Raw genomic sequence first — 18,763 nt, forward strand, 5'->3', positions numbered from 1 at the left:
GGGATAAAACCGGACTCTCTCATCATGGCGAACAATGAGGACTGATGAGAAGCCAAGGTCAATGGCAAGGGGTTTTGATCCTACTTCATGTTCTGGCTTGATGGGAGCCTAGCCAGTTTGGATGTTCACCTTCCTAGACATGGGCGGAGGGGGGAGGACCTTGGACTTTCCACAGGGCAGGGAACCATGACTGCTCTTTGGATAGGAGAGGGAGGGGGAGAGGAGTGGGGGGAGGGGGAGGGAAATGGGAGGCTGGGAGGAGGCGGAAACTTTTTTTTTCTTATTCTCAATAAAAAAAAAAGTAATTCCCCAAAGGAAAAGGGCTATTTGTAGTAAACTTTCTAGTCAGGGGAAGAATCTGCAAAGGGCCAAGACAAGTGCCTGGTAGGCAAAGCATGCAGGATCTCACTAGCCACAGAAAGACTGAGGTTCATTTGTAATGGAACGAGAAACCATTACAAAGGTTTTATATTTTAAAAGTATCTTTCTGCTAATTTTATGAAGCGTAGAGCCTACAGGATAAATGATGGAAGCAGCGATTCTAGTTAGACTATTAAAATAGCCTTAGATAAGAAGTGGTCATGGATGCAGTGGTTAGCAGGAGACAGAGTCAGGAATGATCATACTCTGGACTTTTTTTTGTCCATAATTGAGAATATACTTTGTTGAAATATAATCTATAGATCACAAGACTCATCCACCTTAAATGAAGAATAATGTGTTCAGCAAGTTCATAAGGTCTGCAGTAAGCATAGCAATTCAGTTGTAGAACATTTTCATCATGCCAAAAATTAAGTTTATTCCCATATGCACTTAATTTCTGCCCCTGCTTCCTATGCAGACAAACATGAATCTCTAGATTTGCCTTTCCCTGGGCATTGCATATAGTTGACTCTGTTGAGTCTTGCTTTTTCACTTAGCATTGCATCTTTGAGGTTCAGCCAAGTTGTAGCATGTGGTCATCTACTTTCACCTCTATGTAGTCTGAATAGTATCCAATTGTACGGATATGCTAAATTTGTTTAGTTGTTCACCAATTGATCAGCATTTGGATTCTCTTACTCCATGTCCAGCATGACCTTTTCAGGCTCTCAGGAGAGTTCTTAAAACTTGAATGTCTTACTTTTAAAATTCTTGCAGTGGCTTGGCATTTGCTCTACTCCAAATCCACGGTAAGATTTATTGTTGCTTTTGTATGTTTTGAATGATACTCAGTCTCTCTTGGAACATGTGAAACATGCACACACATACACACACACACACACTATTACATACAAACACCACACACTTACACAAAGCAACTTAAAAATTAACATTTCCTCTCAGAATTCTCTTCCTGTGACTTTGAATTTCCTTTTGTCTGCAATATCACAACCCAGAGAGGGATGAAGAACCACAGATAACTGATCTTCTCTTTTCTGATGTTGCTTTCTCTGACATCTCAGGCAGAGTCAAGTGTTCAGCTCTAATACTGCTCAAGTTGATCGAGGCTGGCTCTTGATCTCACCCATGAATATAGCACCTGGGACTGCTGCAAAGCCCTTTCTACAGTGATCTCTGCAGCTCTCCAGGGATCCTTCACAGCACTTCAAAAGCCCAGCATGTGTCTTGCTGTGGTTTTTGCTCTGTGCAAACTCAGTTGTTCTGTGGCCAGTTAAAATAATGATTCCATTTGCTCTACGAAGTGTGATCTGACCTGACAGTGGCTTTCTTCTGTTAGGCCTGTCATCTCAAGGTATAAAACTCTCATGGTGATATACCTGGACCTGTGATGTCTTTGATCATGGGAATAAGAATAAACACTCCTCTTAGATATACTTACGTCCTGAAATGGTCAAGGGAAGCCTACTGGGTAGTAGATTCATGTATAGCCTATACTAATAACTTTTCTTGTTGCTGTGACCAAATGTCCAAGAGAACCAATTAGAAGGAGAAAACTTGTTTTGGTTCATGGTTTCAGAGGGCTCTGTCTGTAGGGTTTTGGCTTTACACACTTGGGCAGAGCATCAAAATGGCAGCAGCATGTGGTAGAGGTGGTCTTTACTTTTTTTTTTTAACAATGGTAGCAGAATAAAGGTCATCTAGATAGAGGACAGTTTGAGTATGGTTCCAAGGAAATTCCACTTGTGGTCTGTTGAAATAGGAGCGGCGGGGCTGCGTCCCCGGCACCCGGCCGCCCGCATGGCTAGCTTATGCCCGAAATAATTACACAGAAACTGTATTCTTTCAAACACTGCCTGGCCCGGCTAGATCCAGTTTCTTATTGGCTAGCTCTTACATATTGTTCTAACCCATTTCTAATATTCTGTGTAGCCCATGAGCTGGCTTACCAGAGAGGATCTTAACCTGCGTCTGTCTGGAGTGGGAGCATCATGGCGACTCCTCTCTGACTCAGCTTCTTTTTTCCAGCATTCTCCTCTGTCTACTCCGCCTACCTAATTTTCTGTCCTATGAGGGCCGAGGCAGTTTCTTTATTAATAAGAAATCACTCCCACAATTGACGTTTGTCTTGACCCATGTCTCATTGGATGCCTGTACGCACCATGGAAGTGAGATCATCTTATTTACAGAAGGCACTAGGTCCAGGCAGATAAAGTGGCCTACTAATAATAGGAACACAGCCAGTGATGATCCAGGCTAGCTGACTCCATAAGTCACACTCACTACATCAAGGGCTAGGAACATCACACCAAGACAGCATGCAAAGAAAATCAGCTAAGCCAGATCCCACTAAACAAAGTTCTGTTGTTCTGTCCCCGTTAAGTAACACTTAACGGCATTCCTGATTCTGGATTCCTTGATTCATTGCACGTTTTCAAGATCTGTGTAGAACACAAAGAAACTGTAATGGCTTGGCTTCCCCACATCCATTCCTTTTGAGAATCCAGCCCCTATCATCCTTTAGCTTGAAGTAAACACACTTCAGAAGCACTGAACATTCCACGCGCTCACAAGTCCAATTGAACGTCAAGATCATGTGGGCGGAGAAAGATAGATGACCCCAGTTACTCACATTTTTTTTCTCCCTTCAGAGGCTAATATAATACATCACATATCTTCATAGCAATCTGTGTGATTTATTTGTGTAATCAGAAGAGAAGCACACTGTCAAAGCTGCATCCTTGCTCAAATCTGTAAATACAAAACATAATCAAGAAAGTTATAATGTTGTTTAGACCCACTCTCATTATGTGTGAAGAGACTCTGTTCTGGCTTTCCTTTCTTCAGTGTCTTCTTATATGTTATTTGTGTGTGTGTGTGTGTGTGAAGGTTTACATGGGTACATGTGTGCATTCCAGTGTGTGTGTGTGTGTGTGTGTGTGTGTGTGTAGGCCAGAGGGTATTTCTCAAGAATCACACATCCTCTTTACTGAGACAGGTTCTCCCATTAGCTTGGTGCTTCCTGAGTAGGCTGGGCTGTTTAGCCAGCAAGACTCAAAGATCCTCCTGTCTGTTTCTCCTCTATGCCAGGATCACAAGCTCACTCCCATGAATGGCTTTTTCAGGTCCTCTTGAATGCATGGTAAGCTGCATCCCCAGTGTCTTTGTATTTTCTATAGCTACAATATATAGATATACGAGGGACACAGTGATCCTCAGATAGCCTAATCATTTTGGTGATGGAGGAAAAGAAAAGGACAGCACACATGGCTATGATAGCATGGTCCACCTCCCGAAATGCACCTAAGAAGCCATTACTATGCTTCTGTGTAATGGCTGTGCTTGCACTAAGTCTTGAATCTACAAAGATAGGCTTATACAGAAAATGGTCTGCCTTCAGGACCTTACCGGTTCTGTAAAAACATAAGCAATATCTTCCTCCATCTTCTCTAGAAAGTGAGGGATAAGATAATGAAGCTGAACCTGAGAGTCATCACTATGGTTACCTCTGGAGAAGAGTGAGCATCCTTCAACCAGCCAATCCCAGCCCTTAAGTAAGAACTTGGCACAAACCAAACTTAATGCTTAATTATATATGTGCATCATGCCATAATCATAGCTGATGAGGAAAAGACTGATTATATATTTCAGAGTTACTGGATTCTTTGCCAAAAGAGATCATTTTTCCTGTTCTTAACCTACACCTATCTTTATAAAAATAGTTTAAGCTTTTTACAGAATATTCACATGGAGTCTCTAGGATTTCTCTCTCAGGATATCTCAGAGTCTGCCTGCTATGAAGGTAAATGCTGACATCATGTAATCTCTCCCTACAAGAGAAGAAAGGAAACTGCATTCATACAGAAAGCCAGGAATCAACCTTGTTAGTGGCTTTTGTCAGAACCCATTGCCTCTTTGCAGTAACTGGGTTATCCTTAATCTACTCACTTGATCTGGCTGTGCTAAAGGAAGAATTACTTCCTCATCATTGTACATGAACTTCTGTGTCTTGGGTCATCCAAGCTTCACACATAGAATGTTTTCCAGTATTTTAAAGAGTTATTTCAGTTTTCTTATGGTTAGCAAAACGTATCCCACTCTAATTTCTGAGAAAATTATCACGGAAGAAAAGATCGCAAATCAGCAGCAAAGGTTTATTGACTATCTCCAATGTTAAGGCATCTGGAATACTCCCTTATAATAGTGGAAGCTCTATATAGGTGTGTGGGTGTGTTTTGCTAGGCAATTCTTATTTACATACCTTTTCTATTTATAAAAATAATAAATACAGAGATAGAGAGTTTGGTTCCCAATACTCACATGGCAGTAACTCCAGTCCTTCTGGACTCCGTATGTACCATGTACACTGGTAGCGGCACTTACATACATGCAGGCAAGACACTTATACACATAAAAATAAATCTTTAAAACACAATAAATACTTAATTCAGTATAATTGAAAACCTGTGGACCAGCAAGATGGCGGTGGGTAAAGGCACTTGCCACTTGTGAGCCCAGTGACTTGAGTCCTATCTCCCCAAACCAGTATAAAGGTGGCAGGAGATACTGACTCCCAGAAGTCACCTGCTAGCCTGGTCTGACCTGCACATGCATGCTACAGCACACAAACCCTCATACACATCATGACTGCGTTTTTTGCTGATTCCTTAGCCTGGGACAAGCTGCTCACCTCCCTTTCTCTCTATGTAAACACTGCCATTGCTGCTCTTCCTACCTCATCCCGCCTGCCTTTTTGCTGTGAACCTTTGGTGAATTAATCCAAGTCCAACAAACACTTGTAGACAAGGGCACTGGGGAGTCCTCACTTTCAGGGCATCAAGATAATGTACCTGCAAGGTGTGCCGGAACCTTTGCAGTTGTGTGCAGTTTTCTTTTGTTTACTGACCTTGCTCCATAGTGACAAGATGGATGGAGAAACACATCAGCGGGTAAAATGAAAAGGACTCTTAATCTTTCATCTTTACCCACAATTCTGTTTTATCTGAAGTGTACAGGTGATTATGATTAATAGCACACTGATGCCATGAAATTATTTTTTTCAGAGTAAGCATGACTCAAAATTAGCTTCTCTGCGTTTCCACCTCCCCTCCATCTTGAAGATAATTGCCTGTCCCTCAGTTATGTCACCTTCAACTCTCCTGTGTCCTTAATGCATTCCAGTCTTGAGCATGAGGAAGAACGCGGCGAATCGAACAATGAGTCCCTTTAGAGTTTTTGTTAAAATATAATACGCAAGTCAGAAAGCATACATATATCAGGCATAGGTGAACCTTATGATATAAACAGGCCTGTGGAATTAGCTTCAGAGCAAAAATAAAACTTAAACCACATTATGCAATTCACTTGTGTGTACCAGGCATTTTCTTTTAGGCCACAGAACAGCTCAAAAATCATGATATGGAGACTTGTTATTAAATATGAATGGTTGGCATGATTTTAGTTCTTATTTCAATTTGTTTCTCTTCATCTCTGTTTTGTCTTGGGGCTTTTTACCTTTCTTTCTGTGTCCCTTACATTCCTGCTCTCATGTCTGGCTGGCAGCTGCCTGGCTTCTGGCCCTGGGCATGTCCCTCTCTTTTCTCCTTTGTTCTCTCCTTCTTCCCTCATTCTTTTTGAGCCTAGACTATTTCTCCTATTTATTCTGTCTTCCTGCCATCCCTACTGGTCCCTCTACTGCCTAGCTATTGGCTGTTCAGGTTTTTTTTTTTTAAGACCAATCAAGTGCCTTAAGCAAACAAGGTGAAACAAAGGCAACACACCTTTACATAATTAAACAAACAAATGCAGCAGAAATAAATGCAACACATCTTTAGATCATTAACAAAGGCAGCAGAAACACATGTAACACGCTTCACACAGTTAAAGTCATAGTCCCCAGCATAAACAAACGTAGAACATCTTTGCATTGTTAAAATAATAATCCACAACACTTGTGGATTTCGCATTCATCAGCTCCTGTATCAACCAATGCAAATCTGTCACACAAAATTCAAGCGTTTGTAATTGTACTGGCCAGTTTTCTGCCACTGTGTCTGAGGGAATCAACTTAAAGCAGGAAAGTGTGTTTGGCTCATGTTTCAGGGGTTTCACACCATGGCAACTGGGTCTCATCTTCCGGGCACGTGTTATGGAAAATATTCAAGGTGGAGAGTGCTTGGTGGGACAAAGCTGTCTATCTCGCAGCAACCAGAAGCCAAGAATGACCAATAAGTGACCAAGACAAAATACACCTTTCAAAGGCATGCCTCCAATTACCTCCTTCCCCCCTCCAGCTCCTACCTCCCAACGTTTCTAGCACCCCCCCCCAAGGCCCATTTGATTATTATCAGTAGACTAATCTATTGCTGAGATCAGAACCCTCAGGATCCATTTCCCTCTGAAAGTTTTCATCTCTGAACACAGCTGCATTCGGGATTAGGATTTTATCATTCATTTAGCACCAATGTGAGCTTTGGGGAACATTAAAGATTCAAAACAGAACCATATCTTCATTTTTGACTGTGTAACTATAAGTTATGGACCAAATATGCAAAGCTTCATGAACAAATATCAAAGGATTGCTGGTCTGAACAATTGCAGGCATGAGACACTTCTGCTGTTAACAACCAAATGTTTGAATCATTCTGATTCCTTGAGATTCAAGACAACTTCCTCCAAATAAACATGACATAAAATGTGACTGTTATAATATGTTAACAGCATAGGGAAATCTCAGTCAAGGAATAAGAGAAGAAGAACCAAAAATATAAGTCAGATAATGTGGCATATACTGATCATCAACTTCCCTATCCTACGAGTGTTGTAACAATGCTAGGGCTTTTATCTAGAGCAGGTGTCAAGCACCTGTGTTTAAGCAAGCACTCTCTCCTCTCCATCCATTCAGTGATTGTGCTGGGGAGTTTTATGTCAACTTGACACACGCTAAAGTCATCTGAGAAGATCTCAGTCAAGAAAATGCCTCCATCGGATCCAGCGGTAGGCAAACCTCTATGGCATTTTCTTAATTGGTGATTGAGTGGTGCCAACTCTGGGCTGGTGGTCCTGGGTTTTACAGGAAATCAGACTGAGGAAACCATGGGGAGCAACTCAGTGAGCAGCCCCCCTCCATGGCCTCTGCATCAGCTCCTGCCTCCAAGTACCAGCCCTGCTTGAGTTCTTGTCATGACTGCCTTTAGCGATGTGGTCCGACGTGGAAGTGTGAGCCTAGTAAACACTTTCCTCACTAACCTGCTTCTCGTTGTGGTGTTTCATCACATCAATAACAACCTAACTAAGACAGTGACGTACACCTCCAAGCCCAGCGGTATAGACAGCTCCTACATCAAGTAGCTCTGAGGAGCAGCATCTCTGTCAGTGAGGATAGGAAACAGGATTCAAGTCCTAGGTTTCTCTGTTAGCCAATGTATGATCACCAGGGAATGACCTGCTTATCTGCGACATGATTGTCCTGGGGTATCTGGAACATCAGCCTCACTGAGTATCTGCAAAGGTTCATCAGGACGTTCATAGTTCCTTCCAGCTGTGGATCTTACTGTTGAAGACAAAGGCTTGTGACTCTATGATTTGGGGCAGAATAAAATAAATGCTACAAGATAGGCCTTGAAGTTCAGAAAAGCACTTTTGTTTCATGGTCTCGGTTTGTGGTTCACTGGCTCCCTGACCTGGGGTCTGAAGTGAGGCAGAATATTATGGTAATGAGAGGGAGAGAACTGACGACCTCAAGGCCATCAGGAAGCAAACAGAAACAAGGGTCAGGGCACAGGATGTATCTTTCTAGTCTTAAACACCTCCCAATGCCATCATATCACAAACGCATCAAGGGGTTAACCATTCTTTAAGTCACAGTCTTCTGAACACAAACACTTCCCAAAACCCAACAACCTGGCCACTAAGTCTTCCATAATGAACCTGTGGGAGCAGGTTGGAGTCAAAGAGAAAGATGATTGTGCAGTCTCAATAATGATGCCAAGCAGCACAGTCGGACAGGAAGACAAGACACACGTCCTGCTTTCACCTTCTGATCTAATGCATACTACCTCCCACCAAGTGGGGGAGGGGATCCCATGTCCCCTCCTCCCACCAAACCCTCCATCCAGTCCTGTCCTGGCATTCCTGGTGCCCATTCCAAACCTTTGCTTTTACCTCATTTCTCTTTTCTCTCATTACAAATTCACCCTCTGGCTCCCATCTGCCTCCCACTGCTGTATGACAAATCCCTCCTAAAATAACACCAGTGACTCAGCGGTGGGGATTTTATTCCATTTATATGTCCCTTTCCCCAGGCCCCAAAGGGCACAGAGAGTTTCACAGATACTCAGGCTTTTCCTAGCCCCATTCTTCTAAAAAGGTTTTCCTGGAGAAAGGGAATGAAGATGTAGCTTGGGCTTGGTCTCAACTGCTTAGATATCAAGGAGATCTGTGGTGCTTGCTTCTCACCCCATGACTGTCCCTCTTCCGGTGGCCATGAATTCACCAGAACAGACTCTACAGCAGCAATTAGACCAAAATCTTATCAATCCTCTGTTGATTCTTAACCACTCACTGCAGCTGAAAACTTCAGAGGAGTCTCCGTTTATCAAGGTCATGACTTATCCAGTAGGTAGCCAAACCGTTGCAGCCTTGTGCATAAACCTGCACTTCTAAGTCAGGGTTTCTCAGCCTTCCTAATGCTGTCACCCTTCAATACAGTTCCTCATGTTGTGGTGGCCCCCAACCATAAAATTATTTTCATTGCTACTTCATGACTGTAATTTTGCTACTGTTCCGAATTATAATGTGAATATCTGTGTTTTCTGATGGTCTGAGGTTACCCTTGTGGAAAGGTCATTCAACCCCTGAAGAGTCGCAACCCGCAGGTGGAGAACCACTGCTCTAAGTGACTACCCTAAACTTGAATGCATCACGTTGTCCTCCCAGGGCCCCCACCCTATTAAATCTTGCCCTTGCCCTTCTGCTTGGGACCTCTCAGTCCTGGCCTCAAGCCACCTTTCCTCCCTGAGCTCTCTAACCCCCACCCACCCATAAGCAGTCTCCCTCGGGCGCCTCCATAATTTCTTTCACCGATTCTTCTGGCAAGAGTACCCACACTGGCCATTTATTCCTGGCAAGAATCTTGTAGGACTTAAAGGCACAATTCTTTTGTCACCTCTTCTGCAGAGTTTTATTTTTTTTAACTTTCCAAGAGTTTATTTAAGTTCACACACCAAACAACTCTCCTTTATGTTATTATATACATTCTACCTATGTCATTTTCTCAGTACTAAAACCTGTCATATCTGAACCTCCTGACTTGGGTCCAGCTCATTCTTTTGTGTTTTTTTCAACCACTCTACCATTTTACATTGAGTATTGAGTATTTATTAGATAGATGGATGTGTGTATGAGTTGTGTGTGTGTGATGTTCATAAAAATTCATTAGAAACCTATCATGTTCAGATATTTTACCAAGTTTTAGCTAGACATCAAGTCCACGGCCTCAAATTTCAACTACTAAGACAAATCAAATAAAATGATGCTCAGGGCAATATAAGCTATAACAGAGGGAAATCCAGGAGCTGATCCGGCACTTGGGAGGGACCTCACCTAGCCAGATGACATCAGATGAGAGAAGCCATGAGTTTGGCTGTCTGAAAGACCCAACTGAGAATGACTTTGATGACAGTCACCTGCATCATGACAACTAAGTAGATCCTAGTCACACATACTCTGTAGGAGTTTCACGGACAATCAGGAATTGAATAAATCAAAACAGACTCAGGTGAGGATTCTCTGTAAGTACACTGATATTGGGTGTGTTCCTTCTCGATCTTAACTGATACTTCCCCCAGGTAGTTAGCTCCAATTTTTGCCTGCAGATCTGATCATAACCAGTAAGTAATGCAAATCCTAAGAAACCATACATGCAATTTTCTTGTATCCTGATCCTGGCCATATGCGCAGAAGAAAGTGAAGAGGAGTTTGTTGACCTGGGCACTTGCCATGGAGAGCTGAGCCTGCCAGGCCAAGTTCAAAGGTCACTAAGTCCAGAGTCGCCTGCTAATTGGCTTCTTGGCCCTTGCCTTGTTCTCTATACTCTAAACTGATCAGTCAGTAGAATTCCCCAGTGACTTTAAAATGAAATATATACTCATGGGTCTGGAAGACAGGACCTTCCCGGGTTTCCAGTGTCTCTCCAACCTCTTTTTGCCCTTTTGCATTGCTGTGCTGCCTCCATTTTGTCTCTCAGATGTAGCAAATGCTTCCCCTTTCTTAGCACATCAAGGTCTTTCTCCTCCGCAATCTTTCATACGTGCTGCTTGTTTTCCTTGCCTGGAAGGTGATGGAACTGGACAGACAACTCTGGCTCGTCCTTCTGGTATCAGATTATCTTCAAGGTGAAAGCTGTCCAGACATCCCCTACACGGCAACACCTAAACAGATTTGTTGCTGTGCGCCCAAGGCTCTGCTTACCTACAAGTTCACTTGTTACCCTGCATACTTTAATGTTATCCCCACTGCAAGCCTATGGCAGTTTGGGGCACAAGGACCAGACCTCTTGTTTAAGTTCTGCATTGCTGCACTCCGGAAAGCCCTGGGATACACAAGCTGGATGAGTAGCTGGAGGAGGAAGCCTCCTATTTTCCAGAGTGAAGGGAAAGTGGGGAGAACTCATGAGAATAAAAGAGGATTTTTTTTTTCAGCTCTGGCACATAGAAGAGCCTCAGAGATTATCGAATGAATTAATTTATAAAATAAACAGCAGGATACATAAAAGTATTGTGTTTACTTGAGTCACCTGGTCATTACGCCTTCCTGTATAGGATAGTCATGGGAGAAGTGACTTCTGAGGAGAAGGCAGCTTCAACAGCTCAAGAGGCCAAACCTGGAGCCCTGCTCCCAACTGTTGAATCTGAATTCTGTCTATTAATGAGCAATGGCCCTTAAGAAAGCTAATGAATATTTTATGTCTATTGTTTTGTCTTTAATTGGGATTTGTCATGTGCCCAGGTGATCCATCACTAGCTAAGCAAGAAAGTACCCTCCATTGCTTAATAAAAAACAAAGCGTTTGTTAAAATTCTTTAAAACTGAGAAATCAAATGTTATCCATCTTCTTCATTCACCTCATTACCACTGTGATCCTCTGGGGTCTGGGAGTCATTTGGGAAGCACACATATTTAATTAAATCAGAAAAATCCAGTGTTGAGAGATGACACAGTGGTATAGGGCTTGGTGAAGACCTTGCTGCTCTTCCGGAGGACCTGGGTTCATTGACAAGCACCCTCATCAGGTGTCTCAGCCCCGCCTACAACTTCACTTCCAGGGGATCTGATGCCCTCTGTTCTCCTTAGGCCTCTGCACACATGTGGTTTACATAACTCACAAAACCCACACACTTGTACATATAAATTAAAAATGATCGATAAACTATTTTTAAAGATCAAAATACTACTCTGTTTATTGTCTGAGATGCTTGGTTTTCAGTCTCCTAAGGAAGCTGTTGCTGCTCACTAAGGCCTTGTCTTGTCTAACACGTGTTTGAAAATCACTGTGAACTACTGGCAATGGGAAAGAGTAGGTGGCTGGATCTCTGCTGGGAGGTGACAGTTTAGTGGTTTCTACTCTGGGTCTCTGTATAGACAGAAGTGGAGTGGCCCAGCAAGATGTCCTCAGGGAATGTCCAAAGGTCTCAATACCGCACAGCATCTCTCAGCAATTCTTCTTCAACTCAACTACCAGGATAATGTCAGTTCTTGCTTTCAGACAGCTTAATAAACACAGTGTAAACCATTGGCTTCTTGGATACCAGAACCACAAGCTGGAATCCAATCAGTCATTTAATAAGAACGCAGAAGAGCATAGTTTGGGATGCTGAGTGATCTGTAAATTGTGATCTTGTTGAGAGAGAGAGAGAGAGAGAGAGAGAGAGAGAGAGAGAGAGAGAGAGCCCACGTGACAAGGATTGGGAGCATTGAGAGCCCATAGGTAAGAATGCAGAGCTTAGACAATGGTAAGCAGAGTGCCAACAAGAGAACCAATCATAGGGTAGTGAGATAATTGCCTAATTTACAATACACCAACTTTTACTTGACCAACCTACCAAGAGGTAAGGGATTTTGCTCAAGTTGAGGTAGAACGGAGCCACTTTCTGGGTTGTTATCCCTTGGAATGGCAATGTGAGGACAGCTGGATGGTTTCTCACAACTTTGATAAACAACTCTCTACTATGAGACCGGACGGTGACTGTCACCGGCACACTACGATTTGTAGCTCACTGGTGGAGAACTATTGCACGCTGAACCCAAGAGAGATAAAGCCGGCTTTCATCTCCATAGACACTCGTCCAAGTGTCTCCCATCATGGAAACCAGAGACAGAGAGCAGGAGGGACAGAGGCCAAAGAGACAGAAATAAACGATATATTACCTTTCCCTCTGTATAATAAATGAAATATAGACCCATCCTCAATAATAAATATTTATTACTTATAACATTTAAAATGAGTGCCATAAAAAATAATAATAAACAACTTTATTCGTGCAACATTTCGTAAAAAGTAAATGAAGCACAATTAGTCCATGAGCCTGCGAACTGAGATGAGCTACTCGGCTGTTGAGGGAACACTGTCCCAGAGAGCACTACCCAGACAGGGTCATGGCTGAGCTGGTGGACCGCTGGGCTCTCGTGGGACTAGTTTCAGTGATGTTATTTCTGTCACGGGACTTCCTGTCCACAGTTCTGATCGCTGCTTTCACCCACTGGGCATGTGGATCAGCACAGATTTTCACTCCTCGTCTGGTGACAAAGCTAGGATGCAAAAAAGAGATAATGTTAGCTGTACTGTCCAATGAAAGAAGATCTGGACAGAAGTCAGCTGAAGAAACCATCTTTCAAACCCTGACACAACCCATGAGCGTCTTTCTTCTGTCATCTGTTTTAGGAAAGGGAGGGAAATCTCCAGGTGACAGCCAGCTGCTGGCGGCTGTCATTCACCGGTATAACCAAACACTGGAGCTAAAGTGGACTCCTAGGACCATTTAGTTCAGCTGACCCGTACCTCCTTCCTTTTCCAGCCTGGAACTATCCACCTCCTTGGGGGAATTAGAGATAATGTCGATGAGTTTCTAAGAGAGAAACTCTAAGCATGCATCAGAGAGAGCGCTGCTCCTTCTGAACACGGGGTTCTGGAAGGCAGTGTAGGAAAGTTCTGGATGTGTCCCCTTGAGGTATAACCACACACAAGGTGTGCTGCTCTACACAGTAAGTATCTTACATTAGTCTGGTTATTTGAGCAAATCCTAGCCTGGGCTGACCATCAGAACTGGACACAGTGCCCATCTGTTTTCTAGTCAGACTCATCTGGTGAGCAAAAGAGGAAAAAGGGGATGTGTGTTCTTTTATTTTTTTTTTTCAATAACCATCCTTGGACAGGACAGTGAAAGACAAGACTGATATAAACAGACTGGGCTAGTGGCTATGCTGAGCATTCCCATGGTGCCCTATTTTTCCTGGGGGGCAACACTTCTCCCTGTTGCATTTCTAGATAGGAACATCTTTGAGTAGACACTCACATAACTGCTTTCAATATGCCCTCCCTGATGGTATAGGTCTTGATTCTATGAACCGGCAGCGGCTGGGTCCTTAAGCTCACACAGAAACTCTCTTCTAGGGCTTCAGTCCCCACACCTAGAAGAAGAAAATGAAAACATAAATAAAACTGCAACTCGACAAGTATCAAGTTCAGAGTCACTTATTAAATTACTCTAAAATATACCAGGAGTATAAAACCCGCTTGTTCTTTTGGGGAAGAAATAATTCCCATTGATATCCTGGGTCTCTTGTTCATTATATATTGAGGTAAATGTCTGGCTGATTTTTAAGAGATCACTAGTATTGTTTCAGGAATTTCTTTGTAAAAGTAACAAGGTGGCTTTGTGTGGTGGTGCACTCCTTTAGTCCCAGCAATGGGGGTCAGAGGCAGGTGACTCTCTGTGGTCTACAGAGTGAGTTTAGGGCCCCCTAGAACTGCGTCCGGGAGGCATTCAAAAATAAATACATAGTAACAGGGTGGTATCCATCTTTGTATATTTCCATTAAGATAGCTATGACAGCAGAGTCCTCAGGACACTCTCAACAGCTACTTACTTAGCGGTGTCCTTTTGTGTCCCAAAAGTCAAAGGCACTAATTCAGATGGGCACTGACCCTGTTTAATGGAGTCCATGTTATTGTAAGGTAGCCAGGAAAACAGAGGCAAAGGAGATCGTGTCAAATGCTAACTTTGCTGTAAATTAGGTAAAAGAGAAGGTTGCAATAAAGGGTGATCTGAGCAAGCTATAGTCAAGAGAAGAACCCAGGACACTTTTGCCTGAACAAACATACGTGCTCTCATCTGTAATAGTCACACGTGGGACACAAGATGGGAGAGTTTCCTCAGGATTTGCCATTAAAGGACCCGACTGAGGGAGGGGGGATTAAACTCTTCAAGTTCTTATCACAACCCTCCATTGCACAAGGAAAACGATCCCAGAAGAGTCAAGGAGACTAAGGAGTTGGTAACATCTAAATAGGCAAAGTTTCTAAGTGCTAATTCCCTTGGTAGCTGGAGCTGCAGCTGTGCGTTTCACAGCTGCAGAGACCTCCAGTCATCCTGATAACGATCAAGTCTGAACTGGAGCTGCCCACAGGAAGGCCTTTGTCTACCATATAGAACTAGAGGCTGAATGCTCACACCTCTTTCCTTCATGGCTCCTTTGCTTTGTTCTTGGTGCCAACCTGCCCATTCTTTGCCCTCTGCCAATATTGTTTTATGCTAAACTTCTCTGGACTCAGAGAAAATTTGGCTTCTTTTAGCTTTCTTTCACCGTTTAAGAACAACATGTCTCTGAGTCGAGTGTACATGGATGTCAAGGGCCAGCAGAACCCTGTTGTCCACACCAGGACTTCTACAGCTTCTCAGCAACACGGGGGGGGGGTGTGGAGCGGAGGGGGGCTGACAAAGCGTCACAAAGACACATTTTTGCCCGTTTTGACATTACTAAGATACCAGCAAGGATTTTTAAACTCCTGCAAGGAGAAAGCTTGGGAATCTGAGAGCAAGTCTCCGGTTCCCTAGCTCCTGCAGACTGTCACCAAGCCAGCCCTGGCCTGAGCCCCAGCAGGTCTCAGGAAACAAGCAAACAAAAGCAGCTGAGAGCTGCACCTCCATCTCAGCAAAAAAAATGCCAGCCTTTTAGCAGTGTGAGACCTAACTGAATATTCTTGAAGTTTTTTTCCCTTCATCAATATTTCTTCTTTTGCCCAATGTCAAGGATTTCCAGAATGTGTTCCCTTTATTCCCTTTATGCTTGTAGAATCTATGATGAAGTTATGGTATTACAGTCTAAGTGTGCAGAACAGAATACAAATAGGTCTATAACTCCAGCCGGAAGGGAAAGGTGACCCTTTAGGAAACATCAGCTGAAACGTTCGGCTACAGCTCAGCGCATCTGCATCCCACCTGGGCATGTCTTCCAGGTTCATTAGTCAACAGAGTGTGGACTATCTTACATCATAAACGGTAAAGTTCACAGCGATATTGGCAGACTCCTCTATTTAGTTGAGGATAATATTGATTTTCTTAATATGAAAATATGAGCTCCTGGTCATTTAATGCTTGATGTTTTTAAGTAGAAGACATAGACTTGCTTCCAAACACACCGTCTGGACCTCATTCCCCACTGTGATGAAACTTAAAGAGTCTGAGAATTTATCAGATCACAATGAAGTAAGCAAAAGCAAGCAACCCATTGTAATCATTGCCAGCATTAATAAAATATCATTATAAGGAGATTGGATGTGCTTAAATAGTCATCAGTAAAAAAATCAGATTTATTCCATTTTAATTCCAGCTCACAGTGCTCAGTGTATAGACAGAATATAACACTCAATTTTAAGTAAATAACATAAGCCTAGAACGGCTGAGAGTTGAAACAAGCATTTCTTTTGTGCATATGGGAAGTCTGAGGCTTCCCTGGACAAAGGAGTTTATTTCAATCAAAACCCAAGTCAATCAAGCCTAGTATCTGAGCCCACCTGGTCCTTGTCCCATCAATAGCTGCTCAACTTACCTTCCACAGAGAACGTGGTGAGGCAGCAGGCTCCCAGGAAAGTCAGGAGGAGAAGTCTCATGGCTGAGGTCTTGCTGTGCTGTGCAAGAGTGTGGAGCAGACTCCCCAGGAACCCCTTTTATTTGCCCCCTCCATTGGTCAGCACACTTCCTGTGGTGAGAGGGGGCTCTCAGGGAGAGTGTGAAATCATGGAAAGTCTTTGCAACACTAATGATATTTTTTTTTCTTTAAACACAAGTACCTTGACTGTGTTCATACTAACATGATACTTTGTGGCCTTTTCCTCCCCCCCATGTGGTTAAAGTGACAAATGTGTGCATGAGACGAAATGTCCTGGTCTCCTTCACAGCGGTGGGTCTAAAGTCAGATCTTCCGTCCCAAAGGCTAGCCAGTGACATGGCTCAGTGTGATAGCGGGGCAAAGGAAATGAGGCGGTGTGGTCACTGTGGTCCAGCCCACCTGCCTGCTGTGACAGAAGGCTTCTCCACCCACAGATCAGCAGCTCCCAGTGCCCTGCCTGACTCCCCAGGACAACAAAAGAACACTACAGCTACCCTGGATTCACCTGCCTTTTCTCCTCATTCTTCTCCTCTGCCCTGACTCAGTTTACCCCCATTTCTTCAGCTTCAAACTACTGGAGGAGAAACATTTAAATAAGTGTTTATGGCAAGTCTCTATGTATGTTTGCTGTTTGGGGGAAACACGTACAAATATATTTAAGCTTATTAAAAACTCATTCTACAGTTTTATTTTAAAGAACGTGAGAGAATACTAGCACTTTCAAGGGGGCTGGAGGGATGGATCCGTGGGTAAGTGTACTTGCTGCTCTTTCAGAAGATGAGAGTTTCACTCCCAGCACCCAAGTCGTGTGGTTTGCAACCACCTGTAATTCCAGCTCCAGGGAATGGGATGCCCTCTTCTGACCTCCATGAGTACCCAAGCACAGGTGTATGGGTAGATGCACATACAGATAAAAGTAAAATTCCAATAGCTTTCCTTTTATTTGCATTCATATGTTTACACAATTGTAGCAGCCTTTTTTCTTTTGGGCCACCAACCAGCTCCCAACTCAAGACAAGGAGACTTCGTATTAGCTATGTGTTCTCAGCTGTATCGTATGCTTGTCTCAGTAGCTCTTATAACTTAAACTGTTCCTCTTCATCTGTGTTTCCTCTGAGGCTTTTTACCCTGTCTTTCCTTCTGTATGTCTAATATTCACTGCTTCTCATGTCTGACTGGTGGTTGCCTGGCTTCTGGCCCTGGGCACGTCCCTCTCTTCCTCCCTGGTTCTCTCCTTTTCTCCCTCTTTCTCCCCAGCTTAGATTTCCTACTTCCCTTTCTGCCCATCAGCCCTGCCCATCCTTCCTCTGCCTACTCTTAGCCCTTCAGCTCTTTATAAGAACAATCAGTCTCTTGCCAACACTAAGGTGGCTCTTTTAACTAAGATATGTGCTTCCCTGCTCCCCTATCCAACCTTCCTTTATCCCAGTCTTCCTGTTTCCTCAAGTTCCCCCAATCCTCCCCTTCTTACTTTTCTCTCCCTGTCCCCCCTTATCCCCAACCCACCCCACCCCCAAGATCCCAATTTTGTCCCCGGCAATTTTATCTACTTCCCTTAGCCAAGAGGATAACTATATGTTTTTTCTTGGGTTCACCTTCTTCTTTAGCTTCTTTAGGTTCACCAGGTATACACTCCGTGACCTTTATTTATGGCTAGAAACCAATTATGAGTGAATACATCCCATGTTCATCTTTTTGGGTCTGGGTTACCTCGCTCAGGATAGTGTTTTCTATTTCCATCCATTTGCATGCAAAATTCGAGAAGTCATTGTTTTTTACCGCAGCATAATACTCTAATGTGTATATATTCCACACTTTCTTCATCCATTCTTCCATTGAAGGGCATCTAGGTTGTTTCCAGGTTCTGGCTATTACAAATAATGCTGCTATGAACATAGTTGAACAAATGCTTTTGTCATATGATAGGGCATCTCTTGGGTATATTCCCAAGAGTGGTATTGCTGGGTCCAGGGGTAGGTTGATCCCGAATTTCCTGAGAAACCGAAACACTGATTTCCAAAGTGGTTGCACAAGATTGCATTCCCACCAGCAATGGATGAGGGTACCCCTTCCTCCACAGCCTCTCCAGCAAAGGCTATCATCGGTGCTTTTGATTTTAGCCATTCTGACAGGTGTGAGATGATATCTCAAAGTTGTTTTGATTTGCATTTCCCTGATTGCTAATGAGGTTGAGCATGACCTTAGGTGTCTTTTGG

General features: G+C 43.3%; 1 protein-coding gene and 1 long non-coding RNA gene across 2 annotated transcripts in view; both read right to left on the minus strand.

Annotated features, from left to right (window-relative positions):
• Nucleotides 1-18,763, minus strand: part of LOC126511289 (uncharacterized) — a 127,146-nt gene that overhangs the window by 65,920 nt on the left and 42,463 nt on the right. The window contains exon 2 of the long non-coding RNA XR_007594649.1: nt 2,331-2,379. This is a non-coding gene — a long non-coding RNA (uncharacterized lncRNA). The remainder of the gene's footprint in view (nt 1-2,330; nt 2,380-18,763) is intronic.
• Nucleotides 12,890-16,580, minus strand: Xcl1 (X-C motif chemokine ligand 1). Its single transcript, XM_050158347.1, has 3 exons — nt 16,488-16,580; nt 13,952-14,066; nt 12,890-13,187 (listed from the first exon to the last, which is right to left on the minus strand). Exons 1-3 carry the CDS (start codon nt 16,546-16,548, stop codon nt 13,019-13,021), a joined length of 345 nt encoding a protein of 114 aa, XP_050014304.1. The 5' UTR covers nt 16,549-16,580; the 3' UTR covers nt 12,890-13,018.

This window comes from Alexandromys fortis, unplaced genomic scaffold, assembly GCF_014885135.2.
Source record: "Alexandromys fortis isolate MF-2015 unplaced genomic scaffold, M_Fortis_MF-2015_v1.1 scaffold_97, whole genome shotgun sequence".
Classification (NCBI taxonomy): Eukaryota; Metazoa; Chordata; class Mammalia; order Rodentia; family Cricetidae; genus Alexandromys; species Alexandromys fortis.